The 19,276-nt window shown below is 45.1% G+C and overlaps 1 protein-coding gene across 4 annotated transcripts in view; it reads right to left on the reverse strand.

Moving 5' to 3' along the window:
• Positions 1-19,276, reverse strand: part of RGS8 (regulator of G protein signaling 8) — a 96,879-nt gene that overhangs the window by 12,707 nt on the left and 64,896 nt on the right. For all 4 annotated transcript variants that reach the window (XM_061383410.1, XM_061383412.1, XM_061383413.1 and 1 more), the window contains 4 exons: positions 18,599-18,746; positions 18,067-18,195; positions 15,536-15,637; positions 14,234-14,298 (listed from right to left, as the gene is read on the reverse strand). In XM_061383410.1, the coding sequence (XP_061239394.1) occupies positions 14,234-14,298; positions 15,536-15,637; positions 18,067-18,092 (193 nt within the window). In that variant the 5' untranslated portion in view covers positions 18,093-18,195; positions 18,599-18,746. The remainder of the gene's footprint in view (positions 1-14,233; positions 14,299-15,535; positions 15,638-18,066; positions 18,196-18,598; positions 18,747-19,276) is intronic.

The following is a 19,276-nucleotide window of genomic DNA, read 5'->3' on the forward strand; positions in this document are numbered from 1 at the left end:
AAAGGGGAAAAGCATAGTATCTGGTAAAGGCAAATTCTAGAGAAGGAGAAAGATCAAGAAGTAGAAGAACTTGACTTCCTAAGAGTCAAAAGTAGAGAAAGAGGGGCAGGGGTCGAAGAAGACAAACAGTTCAGGGAGGGACATATTTGAGATGCATCAATTTGAACAGCCTTGATATTCTTCTTAATTTGGGGGTGAAAGCCCTGCAGGTGGTCTTCCTCCACGCACTAGATTTTGGAGATACGGTAGAATCAAATCAGATAAGGTCACAACCTCACAGAACTCCAAGTTAGTCTAGTGTAACAGAGACTAAGCAATCATTTAAAATAATTAATTCAGGGCCTTCCCTGGTGGTCCAGTGGTTGAGAGTCTGCCCGCCAATGCAGGGAACATGAGTTCGATTCCTGGTCCTGGAAAATTCCACATGCCTTGGAGCAACTACGCCTGTGCGCTGCAACCACTGAAGCCCACACTCTAGAGGCCAAGTTCTCCAACAAGAAAAGCCATTGCAATGAGAAGCCAGGGCACTGCAATGAAGAGTAGCCCCCGCTCAGAGCAACCAAGACCCAGGGTAGCCAAAAATAAATAAGTAAACAAATAACAAAATAATCAATTGAATAATTACAAGTGCAGTGTGTGCTGAAGTGGGAATACCGATGAGAGTAGAAAGAGTTTAGAACAGCTACTTTGGAAAAAAGAGTAGGAATCTGGTAGGAAATAGGCAAACCACTGTGAAGACATAGATCTCAGTTCCTGGAAAAGGTTATGATGCACCAGGAAAAGATTAAGACCTTTTAGTTTTGGGGTGTGCCCATCATTCAAGGACAGGAGCATCAGCTCCAGGCTGGAACCTGGAGAGCAGAAAGGAATGAGGAGTTGGGACACTTAAAAAGGAAGAGGCTAAGCAGAAGGTTAAAAAGAAAAAAAAACTTTTTTGAAGTTAGAGGAGGAATTTTTAAAATAACACCTCAGTGAATTCAGTTCAGTTCAGTCACTCTGCCATGTCTGACTCTTTGCAACCCTGTGGACTACAGCACACCAGGCCTCCCTGTCATCACCAACACCCAGAGTTTACCCAGACTCATGTCCATCAAGTCGGTGATGCCATCCAACCATCTCATACTCTGTCATCTCCTTCACCTTTTGCCTTCAATCTTTCCCAGCATCAAGGTCTTTTCCAATGAGTCAGTTCTTCCCATCAGGTGGCCAAAGTATTGGAGCTTCAGCTTCAGCATCAGTCCTTCCAATGAATATTCGGGACTGATTTCCTTTAAGATGGACTGATTGGATCTCCTTGCAGTCCAAGGGACTCTCAAGAGTCTTCTCCAACACCACAGTTCAAAAGCATCAATTCTTTGGTGCTCAGCCTTCTTTATAATCCAACTCTCACATCTATACATGACTACTGGAAAAACCATAGCTTTGACTAGACGGATCTTTGTTGGCAAAGTAATGTCTCTGCTTTTTAATATGCTGTCTAGGTTTGTCATAGCTTTTCTTCCAAGGAGCAAGCATCTTTTAATTTCATGGCTGCAGTCACCATCTGCAGTGATTTTGGAGCCCCCAAAATAAAGTCTGTCACTGTTTCCACTGTTTCCCCATCTATTTCCCATGAAGTGATGGGACCAGATGCCATGATCCAAATTTTTCTGAATGATCATGATCATGATTTTCTGAATATTGAGTTTTAAGCTAACTTTTTCACTCTCCTCTTTCCTTTTCATTAAGAGGCTCTTTAGTTCTTCGCTTTCTGCCATAAGGGTGGTGTCATCTGCATATCTGAGGTTACTGATATTTCTCCTGGCAATCTTGATTCCAGCTCGTGCTTCCTCCAGCCCAGCGTTCCTCATGATGTACTCTGCATAGAAGTTAAATAAGCAGGGTGACAATATACAGCCTTGACATACTCCTTTCCCTATTTGGAACCAGTCTGTTGTTCCATGTCCAGTTCTAACTGTTGCTTCCTGACCTGCATACAGATTTCTCAAGAGGCAGGTCAGGTGGTCTGGTATTCCCATCTCTTTAAGAGTTTTCCACAGTTTGTTGTGGTCCACACAGTCAAAGGCTTTGGCATAGTCAATAAAGCAGAAACAGATGTTTTTCTGAAACTCTCTTGCTTTTTCGATGATCCAACAGATGTTGGCAATTTGATCTCTGGTTCCTCTGCCTTTTCTAAAACCAGCTTGAACATCTGGAAGTTCACAGTTCATGTATTGTTGAAGCCTGGCTTGGAGAATTTTGAGCATTACTTTGCTAGTGTGTGAGATGAGGGCAACTGTACCATAGTTTGAGCATTCTTTGGCATTGCCTTTCTTTGGGACTGGAATGAAAACTGACCTTTTCCAGTCCTGTGGCCACTGCTGCTTTTTCCAAATTTGCTGACATATTGAGTGCAGCACTTTTATAGCATCATCTTTTAGGATTTGGAATAGCTCAACTGGAATTCCATCATCTCCACTAGCTTTGTTCATAGTGATGTTTCCTAAGGCCCACTTGACTTTGCCTTCCAGGATGTTCTGGCTCTAGGTGAGTGATCACACCATCGTGATTATCTGGGTTGTGAAGATCTTTTTTGTATAGTTCTTCTGTGTATTCTTGCCACCTCTTACTATCTTCTGCTTCTGTTAGGTCCATACCATTTCTGTCCTTTATTGTGCCCATCTTTGCATGAAATGTTCCCTTGGTATCTCTAATTTTCTTGAAGAGATCTCTAGTCTTTCCCATTCTGTCATTTTCCTCTATTTCTATGCACTGAGGAAGGCTTTCTTATCTCTCCTTGCTTTTCTTTGGAACTCTGCATTCAAATGGGTATATTTTTCCTTTTCTCCTTTGCTTTTCACTTCTCTTCTTTTCACAGCTATTTGTAAGGCCTCCTCAGACAACCATTTTGCCTTTTTGCATTTCTTTTTCCCTGCCAATTTGTACTGGGCACGCATTTTGGGCCAGACACAGCACCAAATGCTTTGTGCGCCTCATGGCATTTGCTGCTTCTAGCAAATCAACAGCATAGGTCCTGAGAGTTTCTTCATTTCACAGCAGAGGAAGATGAAGCTTAGAGAAGTTAAATAACTTGCTGAAGGTCTCATGGTTAGCAAGTGGCGAGGAGGCCAAACTGCAGAGCCAGCATTCTTCTGCGGCTGGTGGTCCAGTCCCCAGCTCTGCATGATGGTCTCAAGGGATGCCTGCCTGCGCCAGTGACGACTAGAGAGGAGAGCCACTGCAGTGCAAGCCAAGGCGGTCTGGAGAACATGCTGGTGACGACATTTCCAGTAATGAAGACAACAGATGAGGTGGAGAGAAGATGAAAAAAGTCACCAAGGGAGGCGGAAGGGTATGAGAGATGAGAACAACATGGAGAGAGGGATGCGCTTTGGCAGGAGAATCCAATGGAGTTACAGCAGCTCAGACTGTGTGGGGAGGGGGATTTGGAGTAAAATGCATGGTGGGCTCATACTCAGATTGTCAGGCAGCCCGGTGAGTCCGCCCATCCCACCTAGGGTGGGAGCACTGCAGTCTCAGCTAGAGTACCAGTTCAGGTCACAGGCAGGCCACTGGTAATTAGCACATTCAACCTGACCTAGCCTCAGCACCCTGGTCTGTAAGTGAGGGTGGTCGATCTCATGAACTCTCCCAGGTAGGGTTAGTGCTCCACCCTGGGCTTCCATCACAATCACCAGCCTGCATCACACACAGCTCTCAGTCGATGGCTTTCCATCCTCCTCCTCCTCACCATCACACATCCAGAACTTACCCCAGGGCAAGTTCTATGGTGTGCAGTCCAGTTATCAACTCACATAACCTCTACACCAAGCCCGTTATTAAGCCAGAGGCTGTGGGGTCAGACAGCCTGGGTTCGAATCCTGTGAGACCTTGGAAAAACACCTTAACATCTCGAAGCCCAGGTCTTCTCATCTTGGAGAGTTCAAGTGAAATGACTGTGGTCATTTGGCCTGTGAGGGGTGGAAGGTGGATTTACACACACATCTACATGACTTCGGAGCCCACTCTGCCTGTTGTCCGCTCGTGACCATTGGTGGGTCCCACGTTATCACTTCCTCCAAAGGCAGGATGAACAATAACCCCACATTGGACGGTATGATGAAAGTACGCTCCACCAGGGCAAAGGCAACATTTGGCCCACAGAGCCAGGGATTCTCCAGCAAGACAACATCGGCCACCACCATCTCTGTGTGGTCCACAGAGGCTACCAGGCACCAGCCATAACCTAGAATCAGGCTTGTTTCTTTTCCACAGCTCTGATATCCGCCCTGAGTGTCCCTCCCAGGATGCAGGGGTACCTCACAGAGCAGACAGACACACTCCCGCACCCCGGCCCCAGGACACCATCACACAGCACAGCTGAGTGACCTTGTAGAGTGCATCCTTCCAGGTGACCTTGATCCGAGATGTGTTTGCTTGCATTTCAGAGGCTTCAGAGGATGTGGGAGGGGAACCGAAGCAAAATATGGTACTTAAAATTGCCTCGCATTCCAAGGGAAGAGCTCAGTGAGAGATGGGGAAGGAAGGGAGAAAGGCCTGGGAGGGTCTGGACCCAAACAGCAGCACTGTAGCAAAGATGACCCGAAAAGTGTCTTTGAAAGACGCCTGCCCCCACCCTGGGGATCGCAGCCCTCCTCCTTTCCTTCCCCTCCCCTCTCAGCGCAGCCTATCGCCCCCTCCTTTTACATTCCCAGGGCCGCCTCTGAGCAAGGCAGGGAGGAGGGTCACTGTGCAAAGAGAAGTTTCATCCTGCAAAAAGGACCCTGAGATGCAGGTGGAAGCCTCCCACCCCCATGACTGCAGGAGCCCCTCCCCTTCCCTGCTGTGTACAGACCACTGGTCCCGACCTGGCCCACCTTTCCTGATCCTGTGACCTAGCTGAGGAAGCTTATGGGACTACAGCAGTGTTTCTTCTTTTCATCTGCATCTTTTCCTCCCCCTTCTATCACCTCCCACCTCCTCCCAGCAAGTCTTTTGTCTGGTCCTCTGCCTGATTCCTCAACATCTTTCCCTGCCTTTTCCCCTTCTCTTCTGTCTTCCATCCCTTTTCGATCCTCCTTCCATCTTTCCCCTTCTTTCTACCAGGACCCTCTCCTTCCCTTCCACTTGTCCATAAACTGCAGTTGGTTAAAATGCAAGATGCTGCTTCATCTCTGAAAGGCTCATAGCCTCCACTGGCTTCTGAGAGTGACCTGCTTTATTAGCTGTGCTTCCTCTGCCCTCCCCCCACCCCCGCCCAGCCATATACATCCACCCCTCCTTACCCACCCCTCCCTGGGGCATCCTAGACCCAGTTCCCTCCCCAGTACCCAGAGAAATAGAGTCCCCCCTTCACCACACCCACAGATTCCAGGCAGCCAGAAAGAGTGACTTCTGAGTCCTGAACTATTCTGCCTGGGACTGTGTTCTGGCTCGACACACACTAGTTAAGTGTGACCTTGAGCAAGACACTAGACCTCTCTGAGGCTCAGTTCTCTCCTCCGTGAAATGCAGATGCTAATAGTACCTTCCCCGTGAAACTCTTAATGCATGTAAAGAGCATGCAGAGTCTGACACCAAAACAGTGATTGCTCCATACATGTTTGTGACCATTATTCCCGTACTTTGCTGCCTTAAGGACTCATTAGACAGAACATAACATGCCTGATGTATACTCATGGCTGATTCACATTGTTGCACGGCAAAAACCAACACAACATTGTAAAGTGATTATCCTCCAATTAAAAAAAAATGCCTAACACTGAAAAACGACCCTGGTAACTTAAAGATGATGGGTGAGAAACAGTTGAGGAAAATGAGAGAGAAACAGGAGGATCCGCCTTTTTGCTTTTTCATTTCATACTGGGTTTTCTCTGTACAACCCTCTAAGAAGTCAAGGCTCTAAAGACATCAGACATGTCTGAAAGTAGTGTCTATCGAGTCGCAGGAACGGAAAAGCTGGTGACCAGAATTCCTGGAACATGGGACAGAATTTTGACGTCCTCCCGAGCATGCACAGCATCTCCAAGAACACACCCGTGGCCGCACACGCTGCCTGCTGCCGGCACCCTCCCTCTAGTTCTTTGATGCAGGGTGCTTACATAAGAAAAGAAACTGGGTCACTATGAATGATCAGTGCAGCTGGTGCGGCGGGGAGGGGGGCTTAGGTAACAGTTCAAGGTCCAGGAGTCCTGATTTAGCCGGCAGTGGGGGTGGGCTGCAGCCTAACTCAGTCCCCAGGCTTGGAAAAATACAAGATCACAAGAATGATTTATTTATTTTTTTTTTTTAGCTTTCTGTTTGCTAAAGTGTAGTAGTCTCAAAGACCAGAGTCCTCTTGCATCCCTGACCAATTGGGAAAAATAAGCTGGCGCATGGGTCCAAGGTCAGACAGGAGAAGAGAGGAATATACATTTATAAAATCTAGGCTACATACATTAACGGCAAATCAAAACCTCTGTGATTCAGAGCCAAGCTTACTAATTTGAAATTTGTGATGAGAATAGCACCAGGATCAAAGCCTTCCTTTTATGTTATCTACAGAATGAAGGTTTTAAAGCAAATAACTTTGGCTAAGAAGATTTAGGTAGGAAGATTATTTAGAGAACAAACTATTTCCGGTTCTTGACATTTATTGGCAAGCAATTACTATGCTAATTGTACTTCAGTCTTGTGATTAACGTAATTTTCTTCAATGATCTCTACTTTGTTAGTGTATATACAGGAAGATGTTAGATTATGAAGTAGCAGGACTTAGTTGCTAGAATCTTTGAGTCAGGAAGGACGTGGGAGATACTACGATCCAGCCCTACACTGAACACTAGGAACCGGTGAGGCCCTGGGTTGCACAGTTCCTCATTCCTAGGATGTGGTCTGAAGAGAAAGGAGAGCCTGGGTCTTAACACTTCTAGTCCAGTGTTCCTTCTTATTTTGTCAAGCAGAAACTTGGTCAAGTAACAGAACATGATAGAACCTGTATCTGCAACTATTATAAGAAATTAGCAAGGAATATTTTTTATTAAATATGTGAAAAAGGAGATGTGCCCCAAATAGAGTGAAAGTTTAGCATCCACAAATAACTGTAAAGACAAGAGAAATATTGTCAAATCCCATGTACACAGCCCACAGCTTAAAAGATTTCAAAAATTAAGTGTTTGGGAATGCTTGTCTGGCTGGTTTGATATAACAATTCTGCAAGGACTCTCAAAGAGGGAACATAGCAGATTTACCTGCTGGGCTTTTAAAAACTACCTCCCGCTGAAGAAGATGTGGTACATATATACAATAAATACTACTCAACCATAAAATAGAACAAAATAATGCCATTTGCAGGAACATGGATGGACCTAAAGATTGTCATACTGAGTGAAGTAAGTCAAAGACAAATCACATAATATCAATTATATATGAAATCTTTAAAAAGGATACAAATGAATTTATGAACAAAACAGAAATAGAGTCACAGAAGTAGGAAACAAACAGATGGTTACCAGGGGCTAAGGAGGGGAGGGATAAATTGCGAGACTGAGATTGATATACATGCTACTATACATAAAAGAGATAATTAATAAGGACCCACTGTGTGGCACAGGGAAATCTACTCAATACTCTGCAACAGTCTATACGGGAAAAGAATCTAAAAAAAGGATAGATATATGCATATGTATTACTGACTCACTTTACTGTATGCCAGAAACTAACACAATATTGTAAATCAATTATACTCCAATAAAATTAAAAATAAAATCAATACTTTTGTTAATAAATGTTATTTAAATTTAAAAAAAGAAAAGACTACATATCCAGGTAGATTCTCTCACATACATTGAGAGGAAATTGGGACGCTATGAGGAAAGGATGTCAAAACCTCATGTGGCAAGTGGAGGGAGGTATTATGAAATCTAAATAAGCCCACTGGTGAAACTAACATGACCCACATCCCACCCACCGAGTTCAACCTCAAACTGCCTATGGGATCAAGGAGCTTACACCATCTCTAGCATATAGGAGTCATAAAAGGCATTTGTTCTCAGTGAATTTAATGTTGGGTTATAACAAAAATAATAATAGTTATCCTTCATGGAGCCTCACTATGCACCAGTCATCATGCATAGCATTTCACAATCACATTTAATTCTCGCCATCCAATGGAGGGAGGAGCCTGGTAGGCTACAGTCCATGGGGTCGCAAAGAGTCAGACACGGCTGAGCGACTTCACTTTCACTTTCATAACTCTACAAGGTAAGTCTAAGCATTCCCCTTTCATAGATGAAGAAAGCGAGGTTTATAGAGGTTACATAATTTACCAAAGGTCACAGCTGGTAAGCAACAGAATGAGTGTCCAATTGCTTTCATTCAAACCTTTTCCAGTGAGCTTTTAATAGCTGCCTTATGTATTCCTGGCAGTTCTTCTATAAAGGCTGAATGTACCCATACCCCCCGGGTGGGTGAAAGTAAAAATTATAGCAATGTAGAGAGGGTGGCAGGCTTCCCTGGTGGCTCAGCAGTAAGGAAAACACCTGCCAATGCAGGAGACATGGGTTCGATCCCTGGGTTGGGAAGATCCCCTGCAGAAGGAAAGGGCGACTCACTCCAGTATTCTTGCCTAGGAAATCCCGTGTACAGAGGAGTTTGGCGGGCTACAGCCCATGGGGTCGGAAAAGAGTTGGACACAGCTTAATGACTTAACAATGATAACAGAGAGGGTAGTAAAGAGGAAGAGAAGTTTCTTTTCCATCCACCTCTAGTTAGAGTATCTCTTTCTAACCTTTATCCTCACTTTATCCAGAAAGTACGCCTGCCGTATTTATTTACTGTGAAGACCCTCTACCATGTCTGCTATATATGAGGACTCTGCAACACATAGACGCTGCCCCATTAAATGGATGTGTTGCCTGAGAATCTTGGAGAACTGAAGTCCAGTCTTTAGTGTCTCTCTTGGAAAGCACTAACCACCTGCCCCACCAAGATGTTCCAGGTTCATAGTTTTCCCTACTTGTATTTGAGAGCAGTGGTAAAGAATCCGCCTGCCAGTGCAGGAGATGCAAGAGATGTGGGTTCCATCTCTGGGTCGGGAAGATCCCCTGAAGAAGGAAATGGAAACCCACTCCAGCATTCTTTCCTGGAGAATTCCATGGACAGGGGATCCTGGTGGGCTATAATCCCACCAAGTTGCAAAGAGTTGGACATGACTGAGCACACACCCGTATAGAGAAAAAACAGATTACGGGCCCGCACTTGCAGAGATTCTGATTCAGGAGGTATGAGCCAAGCCCCATGAATTTGCCTTTCTCACAAGCTCCCATTGAATCATCCGCTGCTGATGCAGCCTTCCATGGATCCAACTTTGAGTAATACTATTCTAGAACCTTAGGGCTTGGAGAGGAATGAGGGGAGGCCTGTGTGACAAATGGAAATCTGATTATTAAACTGTACATTCTAGAGCTAAAGGCCACTTGGACGAACGAGTGTGGAATTTCATGAGCTGATAATTTTACTGTCTGCTTGTTTGGGGTTTTCTGCTCGGGTGCCATGTGACCAGGTCACATCATTATTTTTCTGTATCTCAATCATTATCCCAAAGGGGCTAATTTTTTCATTAAACTAAAAGCTTCTTTACTGATCTCCTTTGCTCAGAGATGAAGACTAACTCTGCAAATGTAAAAGAGCTTTCAATTATACTGTTCCATGAACCCAGCTTTCCCTGGGCCTGGTGGGGACAGGTCAGTCTGGACCCTTCATGCTCTGCAATCAATGAAACACAGACAAGGACCAAACGGAGACCCAGGATGGGGAGCTCTGTCATCCAGGTTGGGGATCAGGCTGCAAGAAGTGAGAGGAGGGGAAAGGAACACGGTCTCCACCTTCACCTTAAAACTGGAATGAATTTCAACTTTTATGTCAAAAAAAAAAAAAAGGAGGGAGGGACAGAGGGAAGGAGAGAGAATCAATTCAGAGTTAAGGACTGAATGTCCTACTAAAAGCTGGACAAATAACAAGCATATGTCTGAACCTCATGAGGAATAAAAGCAGAAGACACACAATTCTGTACTCTCTAGCAACCTGTCAGAGAAGATTTCCCACAAGCCGGGAGGCTTCATCCCAGGTCTGAACTGCAGAGGTGGGCGCATGCACACACCCCCCCAGGGACAGACTACGTGCACACTCACAGGCACCAAGTCTAATTGTCACTGGTTGAACAGGAAAAAGATGCCAAATTAACGCACATTAGAAATCCCTCTCTATCTAATGAAGCCATCAGCAATTTCAATTTCATTTTTCATTTGTTGGTTAAAAAAAAAAGAGCACTTAGCAAATAGTTATCTCCTAGACCGCCACGGGTTCTTCTTCAGCTCTGTACTACATTTGTAAGCAAATGTAATTGGAAATAAAACTGCTTCAAGTATTTGTGTCCTGGCTTTTTTTATTCTACTGTTTAAGATTTAGTAGAGTTCTTTTTTGCCTGAGATTTCAACCCATGAGGTGCATCCCTGTCCAGTGGGATCCTGCCAAGGAGAGAAGGCTTCATAACACAGGTGGCCTCGCCTCTTATCTGCTTGCTCAAGCCATTTCACCTCTAAAGCACTTTTATATAACCCTGCAGGCAGTGCTGACTCAAACCACCTGCCGTAGGTGATGAGTGATTGCCAATCCTGGTGGTTGCTGTAGACAGCCTCCTAGAACAACAGGGCAGAGCTCAATCCAGCCCTCTTGAGTCCAGAGCCTTCACTGTAGAGATGAGGAAACAGATTTTCCAAGAGAATGAAGGATTCCATCAAGGCCATCCAGCTATTTAGCAGTAGAGCTGGGTCAAAATTGAGAGGTCTGACTACCAGTTAGTGTGAGCAGAAACACACTGCTGCTGCTGCTGCTGCTGCTGCTGCTAAGTCGCTTCGGTCATGTCCGACTCTGTGCGACCCCATAGATGGCAGCCCACCAGGATCCCCCGTCCCTGGGATTCTCCAGGCAAGAACACTGCAGTGGGTTGCCATTTCCTTCTCCAATGCATGAAAGTGAAAAGTGAAAGTGAAGTCGCTCAGTCGTGTCCGACTCTTAGCGACCCCATGGACTGCAGCCCACCAGGCTCCTCCATCCATGGGATTTTCCAGGCAGAAGTACTGGAGTGGGGTGCCATTGCCTTCTCCAAGCAGAAACATGCTCCCCATTAAATGGAACAAATCTCTAAACCAGGGGTGCCCAACCTCTGGGATCTAATGCCTGATGATCTGAGGTGGAGCTGATGTAATAACAATAGAAATAAAATGCAGTAAATGTACTGTACTTGGATCATCCCCAAAACAACCCCTCCACCCATCCCTTCACTCCAGTCTATGGAAAAATTGTCTTCCATGAAACTAGTCCCTGGTGCCAAAAAGGTTGGGGACCGCTGTTCTAAACCAAAAGCAGCCCTTCTGCTCTGGATTCGTAAGGACCTCTAACACAGATTAGGTAGCATTTAAGAGAAACACTGGATGCCAAGATCCTATGTGAAATCTTGAACACCCCCCACCCCCCCGAGTCTTAGCACACTGCCTGTATCTTTATTGTCTGTAGGCATGTCTGTTTTCTCAGAAGGCTGCATTCTCCACCAGGGAAGGACAGTCTGGTTCATCTTGCAGCCCCCTGCCCATCAGCAACTTAGCATAGATTTTGTCCATAATGAGGACTCGGTTCACCTTTTGGAGAGAATGAAAACATCCAGGCAGGGCAAGATGGCAGAGATGCTCTGTCGACTGAGAATGGGAACAAGAACAATTATCTGAGTTTTCTGAAATAGAATATGCAGGGAGGACAGCTGCCTGGAGAATTACCAGCCAGTGTGTTCTAGACCAACACAAGTGTTCCTGGAGCCCAGTCATTCAATCATTCTCTTTTCTTTTTAGGACATTTTGTTGTTTAAATTCCTGTGCACCTCTGATCAACTGCTGTCCCTCCTAAGAGACCAGCACACATGTAATCCCTTTGGAAAAGCTTAATCAGGCCTAATTGAGTCATAATACTAACCCAAATTAATTAGACTTTTAGAAAGTTGCCAACGCTCTTGGAGGTAGGCTGGTCTCTGACCCTCCACAGATTCACGGGGAGTAAGTTTTCAAGTGTTAAAACCTTGAAATTCTGCCAGAAGCCCCTAAATGAAAGTCCCTTGCTTCTCAAAGACATTCACTCCATCGGCTTTTTATTTCCGTAGTAAAAAATAAATAAATAAAAATGAACATCAGATTCCAAGAAAGATCACAGAACTTCAAAGTTCAAAAAGCCTATTTCTGTACCTTTTTTTTTTTTTTTTACAAAGAGGCAATCTGGTGTCAGCTTGTAACCCTTTAGTGGAATCTCCCTCTCAGAAAATTGTTATTTCATTCCTGGAAACCCAAAGTACCTGTGACAGAAGCAGAACCAAGTGTCTTTAGCTCTAAAAGTCATTGAATCAAACAAATAAAATTAAACCTCTCAATCTCTGGGTCTTACCATTAAAGAAATCCAAATATACCCTAAGCATCCATCCACTAGCTTTAGTACCATAAACTTTGTCTGTAAAGGCTTCTCATTAATCATCGGCAGCAAAATTTGCAGTCTTATTCTCAAGGCACATTTATTTCTCATTTGAGAAAAATTCTTTTAAAATTCCATTCTTAAAAAAATTCCACCATATTCTCACAAAACACCTTTGCATAGAGAACCCCAAAATCATCTAAAGGTGACCTCTCGTGAAGATTCTCACACCTGGGTGACAGGTGGCACACAGGTATTTCCATCCCGATTTAAGAATGAGGAAACAGCCTCAGGGACTTAAACTGAGTCAGTCATGAGGCTGAAATAGAAACCAAACTTCAAGATGACCTTGAGTCAAATCCAGCCAGAAAAGAAGGAGTAAATTGATAGTGACACTTGTTTAGCCGCCTAATGTCACTCCAGAAAATAAGTCAGAATTGCCGCATAAAAAAACGACCATTGCTGTCAAATCCTAAGTATTATCGCGCATACGCCATTGCTTTGGCAAATTCACCACAGAAGTTTGCTGTTTGGTGTTACAGCCATATGTTATACTTGCTGTATCTCCTCTGCTTTATTTTCCTTCCTAACTGTAATCCATAGAACACTAAAATGACTATTTGTCTCACAAAATTACTCGTTACAATATGTGCTTATTCTTAAATTTTGCATTTCACTTTAAGAACTATTCAAAAGCAGTTGTTAATTAGTATTAGGACCAAGGATATGGTTAGAAGGAACTGCTCCTCTAGATGAAAGCGAAGTCACTTTTAAAGACATTTTCTAAAGACGGAGCAACCCCATCAAGGCCATCAACTATCTGGTAGCCGAGCTGGGTCAGAATCCAGAAAACAAGGATATACCAGCCAATGCCCTTCACTTCGCAGTGCAAAATCATGTTCCACACTCCATGCCAAAAGCTTCCCTCCTGCTCCCAGATCAATCAGGATTCCTAATACCAACAAGACAAATTTACAGGGAGCACTGAATGCCTGTGTAAAACCTTCCTTTCTCCTCAAAAGACCCTTCCATCTTCTTTACCTCTGCTTTCCTACTTCCATGTTTTTCATGCCACTAGGTCGTGAAGCCCAGTGAACTTGGACTTGCTTACGATGAGAAAAAAAGCAAGAGCTGAAAAGTCCGGCTCCCATCAAAATGCCCTTCCTATGAAAATGCACAACTCTTTCTGTCTTTGTGGCAAGCAGAAGGCATATGAGATGAGGCAAGGGGGCAACAGAAGAGGAAAGATACCAGAAGTGTGTACTAATAAAACTTATGGCAAGTTGAGGGTATAATACAGCTGGGATAGTAAACCCCCCAAATAAGGAGGGATAAGAAAACTCAAAACTCTGCCAACCCAAGTCAATAACAAAATGCACAAAATATTCTTTTGACTGATGAGTAACCCCAGGCTCTCCAGTGACTTGGGGGGAGGTCATTTAATTTTATAAAGCAAGATCTGCATGGAATCTAGACTTTCATTCCCAAAGAACCCATCACTCCAACTCTCTAAATCAAATTCTTTCTTGCTAAAGTTGCTGAGACATGAAGGCTTCTTGGGACCAAATTTTCAGCTCAGAAAACAGAAAATAAGGGCCCTCTTCCCAGAGCATTTAAATTATGTTTTCTTGTCTATACTCAGGCTCTCTGAGGGTGCAGGCTGGAGCTGTCTGGAACACCAGGCACAGTACCTGGATCATGGTGGGTTCATCTTTTACAAAATGAATGATTTGCTGAGACATGATAAAGCCTGAATTTTACTTACACTTATGGGAGAGAAGCACATCAAAGGAATCTGCCCACCTTGTAGCTTCTTCTGTGGATAGTCTCCTAGGAAAGAAGAAACATCTGTCTTGAATCTTTCTGCAATGACCTCCTCTCCTTCAGCCACCACTGAGATTTGCTCATGAGAACAAATCAAAGCAATGGAGGGCAAGTGAAGACCACGTTTGGACTCCTGCAATCCTGTTGCTAGAAATGTACACATTCTTAAGTAGCTGATAGAAGAATCTCAGAATTGGGATTCCGTAAGTTTAATAAGTTGGCTTTCAGTCTAAAAAGCAAAACTAAGAAAGTATATCCTCTAAAGATGCCACTGTAGGGGAATTCCCTGGCAACCCAGCAGTTAGGACTCAGTGTTCTCATTCCCAAGAGCCCAGGTTCAATCCCTGGAAGGGAAACTAAGATCCCATAAGCTGCACAGGGCAGCCAAAATAAATTAAAAGCAAAATTTAAAAAATAAGAAAACAGATGCCGTTGTAAGCCAACTATGAAAGTTAAAGTGTTAGTTGCTCAGTCATGTCTGACTCTTTGTGACCCCCTCCCCTACAATCCTCTGTCCATAGAATTCTTCAGGCAAGCATACTGGAGTGGGCTGCCATTTCCTTCTCCAAGGGATCTTAACGGCCCAGGGATCAAAACCTGCATTGCAGGTGGATTCTTTACCATCTGAGCCACCAAGCCAACTATACCTCTCCTTAATAAATTAGTTAATTAACATATCACAATCACAACGGAAAGAAGCTGGACTTGGAAACAAAAGTGAGGCTGAGTTCCTGACTCCATCTCTTACTGCCAGCTTTGTTTCCTCGCCTCTTTAATGGGGTTGAAGGCACCCATCACAGCACCCCATGAGGGTTAAATGAGGTACCGTTTGTGACGTCATTTAAGACAGTGCCTGCACAGAGAATAGGCACTGAAACCAGATCATCTCAACCTAAGCAGATTTTTAAGAGTAGATTTGAGTGTTTCCAAACTGAGAAGCTCAGGTTGACAATTAAGTAGAACAAAGAAGTATTCTTCACTGCAGCTTTATAAGAGTGGTGCTTAATATGGCTTTCTTAGGAGAAAAAGGAGGATCCCTATTCTGAAGCCATATGCTTTGAAAAGGAAGATAACATTCTTTCACTTGCGTTCAAAGATAGAAAAGAAGCCACCAAGAGACTGGAAGTTATTGTCACTCGGCTCATCTCTTCAGCCATCTACCAGAGAAGAAGGGGTTGTATAGTCCCAGCGTGAGCATCCCATGGCCGACATTCCGGGGATGCAGTGTGGCCGTATAACTCACTTTAGAGCACGGTTGGGTTTGTCGGGAAGAATGGCTGTGAAATCGCTACAAGAGTCAGACTTGTGAGACAGGCATCCCAGTCGAGTCCTCATCCCTTTGTTCCTGCAACAAACACAAGGGCAGAAAGATGGGGAACTGTCATGAAAATAACTGTCAGCCCCCAAAGGGGAGCTGCTGTGGCAGAGGCCAGCCCCGCCCCGCTCCCATCCTTCCCCAGGTGGCCCCTGAAGATTTCATGAGCGAGAGGAGAAACACCAAGAGGATCAAGGGCAGTATTCACTCCCTATCTTGACGACCGGAATAGTAATAGGTCCCCTAGCCCTAGAGGCTTAACGCTTTTTAAAGCTGACATGCAAGTTGATGGTAAGTCAATGAAGGTCATTAGCTTGGAAGAATTTCTAAATTAGGATTCTCTGTGGGGAAAGGAAATACAGTGATGGCGAAGTAACAATCCACATTTTGCTCTCCCTCTAGGAGGGCAAAGTAGCAGCAGCAGCGATAACTCCTGACTGCAGAGCCCCAGTGATAGCCACACGGAGAGAGAGAGATGCTCGAGTGACACAGTGATGCCTGTCACAGGATCTCAGAGCACAAAGTAGGGACCTTCAGGGCAGGTCAATTCTACCTCAGGTCCTTCCCATTCATCCCACAAAGCTGAGGATAGACATGAATGGTGACAGACCAGAGGACTGATGCCTGCAGGTGGGAAGCAGAAGCAGTGGGTACAATCAGCAGCTAAGAACCAGGGTACCCTCTGTTAGCAATTTCACTTAACTAAGCTCTCATACACTTATTTGTATTTTGGCTAATCTCAATCAACACATTTAAAATTTTAACATGCGTGCTTAAATTTCTCATATTTTTTGTTTTCTTAAGGACCAGACACTTTGCAGTTACTTGTTGTGACAGCATCCAAGAGAAATGAAGCTAATATCTCTTTCAGACTCTCAATATTAGCCCCCTTTGACCTTTCAGTGAGATTGGAAAATTACAGCCCTGAGAGATACCTGTTTGTGTAAATAAAATTTTATTGGAATCTTATTTATTGGAAACACCCTGCTTGTTTATATATGGTCTGAAGCTGTTTTCGAACATAAGGGCACAGTTGGGTGGTTGAGGATGGACTGTATGGCCCATGAAGTTGACAATATTTACTCCCTGGTTCCTGATAGATTAAGTTCATTGACCCCTGACCTCTAACCATGATCACTCCTTGGATGGAGGGCAAAGGTAAGAGGGAGGAGTTTGGGATGAGCAGGACTTAAAAGTAGCTGATAAAAGGGGACCGCCATGTACACGCTGGTGACAATTTGGCCTGGAAATAGTCCAAGAAGACATTATTCTCCTTGTTAAAAGGAACTTCTTCCATCCTGGTTTCCCTTCCTCATTTTCACAAATCCTGGACCTGGGCAGAGATGTGAGATCCAATTCAAGCTCTTTTACTTCAAATGGGTTTTCATCTCTGACCCCGGTCATTGTTCACAGAAATCTCATCCAGCAAACGTCTACGGGGATGGTATTACCTTCGGCGGGGGTGGACAACACATGCACAGCCTATCTCCGAGGAGCCTTTTAAGGCCAGAACATCCAAGGCCCCAGAAATATCTCCTCTCCTGCATATCCTGTGCCCCCAGCTCTCATCTCAGCCAGGCTCACTGTGCAGTCATCGATTTCCTTGCATTTCAAAACACTGGCTACAGCCATTCTCTCTCCCTCAACAGTGAGCATGTCATGTCCACTTGCTCTTACAAATCACAGGGTGTCCCAGCACCAGGCTATTGGAGCAACTGATTAAGGGCCCTTGAATCATCACATTCCATGAATTCAAGTGCAGGTCCTGCCCAGGCTGCACCACAGGCCAGAACCAACTCAGAGTGAGTTGGCTCATTCCTCGGTGCCTCAGAAACATCAGTCAGTGAATAGTCAGGTCGATGCCCCCAAAAGAGCAATTAAGAGGACTTCAATAAGTGGCAAATCCATGCAAGCCATCTAACAAGGTTTAGCAGGGGCCAGTGTAAAGGGTGCTGCTTGTTACCAAGACAACAGTGAGTCTTCCAAATAGTTTGCAAAAATCTTCCATAAAATATCCTTTGGGGCAAAATAGTTCTGACTTTCTATCTTGTCTAACTGAGACTTAACCTTTTCATTAGGTCTGAAATAACAGGAGCAAAAGCAAGAGTCAAAGGTTAAGGCTACTTTAAAAACAAAGGACTTGCCCTCATCTTTCTTCTCTATCCTAGTAACACAGAGAGACCCCTAAAAGGTTCAATACAAGCTCACGCACAGTCCCACCCTCTGAGTCCCATCCCATAGGGCAGGGCTTGGTGCTAAGGCAGGTTCTGCTTGCAAGGCCCCAACTCTGCAAGAAGCATCCAGGCAAACACAGCACAGTCCACACAGGAGGCCTGGGGGATGGAGGCCAGTGATCCACCCACAGGATTAGAAGGTTTGGGGCTGGCTCAGACAGCAGGGTAGGTGGGAAGGTGGAAAAAGAGGAAAGAAAGATGAGAAAACATGTTAGCATCAGTTACCTGCGTGGCATCAGTAAAGCGGCCATACGGGCGCCCACTTATGGTTAACCCTCTGGCTGATGTGCAGGGATGACAGGGCGGGAGATAAGACTGCAGGGCTCAGGGATTTACCCTTTCACGTCCTCTCACCTAAAATCAAAGAATCTGCTGTAAGAGAGGGCCCCCCTCTCTGACTGTACTGCAAGTCCTAGCAAGTGACCATCTGCCAAGGAAATACCTCCCCACACACCCCTGTCCCCCACAAACGTCTGCTGGTCCTGACCAAGGGTGACCAACCAGGGTGCACGAGGATCAGGTGTTGGGTGGATTCACATTGTTGCCTGTTGGTCAGGAGTCCCTGCTTCCCCGGCTACTGACCATCAACGTAAAGTGGGACGCGAGCCCCTCCCTGGGGAGGAAGGCACAGCATCGCAAGCCCAAAATGACTGTTCCCTATGTCTTACTTGAGTGGGGCCCAAGTGACCAGCCAGCCCTGGGTGGGGGAGGAGGGGTCAGCGCTTGCTCCAGAATCCTTTAATTGGCTGTTTCTCACCTCCCTCCAAGGGGACCTGTCCCGGAGGTGGGAGTGCCGGAGCCCGGGGAGGGCGTGAGCGGGAGGAAGGTTGGAAGAACTCCAAGGGAGGCTCGTCAGGCGCTGTCACCACTCAGGTTTGCTCCTTTGCAGGGATCACAGGCACAGGCTGAAGAATTGAATATGCAAGTCACTCTCCCCATCCTAGATGGAGACTGCCTGACCTTCCACAGTTCGGGGACTGGCCTGTGCCTGACCTGAAGCAGGAAGCGCATCAGGGAAACGTGGGTCTCCAGGTAGAGGCCTGATTGACTTGATCCCCTCTCTCTCCTGTGGGGTCCCACTCTCAGGGCGTCAAACCCTTTGTTCCCACAGACGAAACTGATAGGAAGAAACACGTGAGGAGAGCAGCCTATCCATTAAGGGTTCCCCTGGGAACCCTGACACCAAACATAGAATCTATTTTCAAAGAAACCTAATTTAGATAGATACGGCCCCAGCAAGATCTACGCAGTTTAAATTATTTTGATATCACCGGGAACATTTCACCAATACTTTAAAAAAAAAAAAACAAAAAACCTTCTCTCATACTACTATAATTAATCAAATTAAAAGACTGCTTTCTTAAAACTGGGGGGGAAAAGAATTAGACTTTGTGTGCAGGGGACTGAGCTAGGGCTGTGTTCCTGGCAGGGACAT

The sequence above is a fragment of the Bos javanicus genome, chromosome 16, assembly GCF_032452875.1.
Source record: "Bos javanicus breed banteng chromosome 16, ARS-OSU_banteng_1.0, whole genome shotgun sequence".
NCBI lineage: Eukaryota > Metazoa > Chordata > Mammalia > Artiodactyla > Bovidae > Bos > Bos javanicus.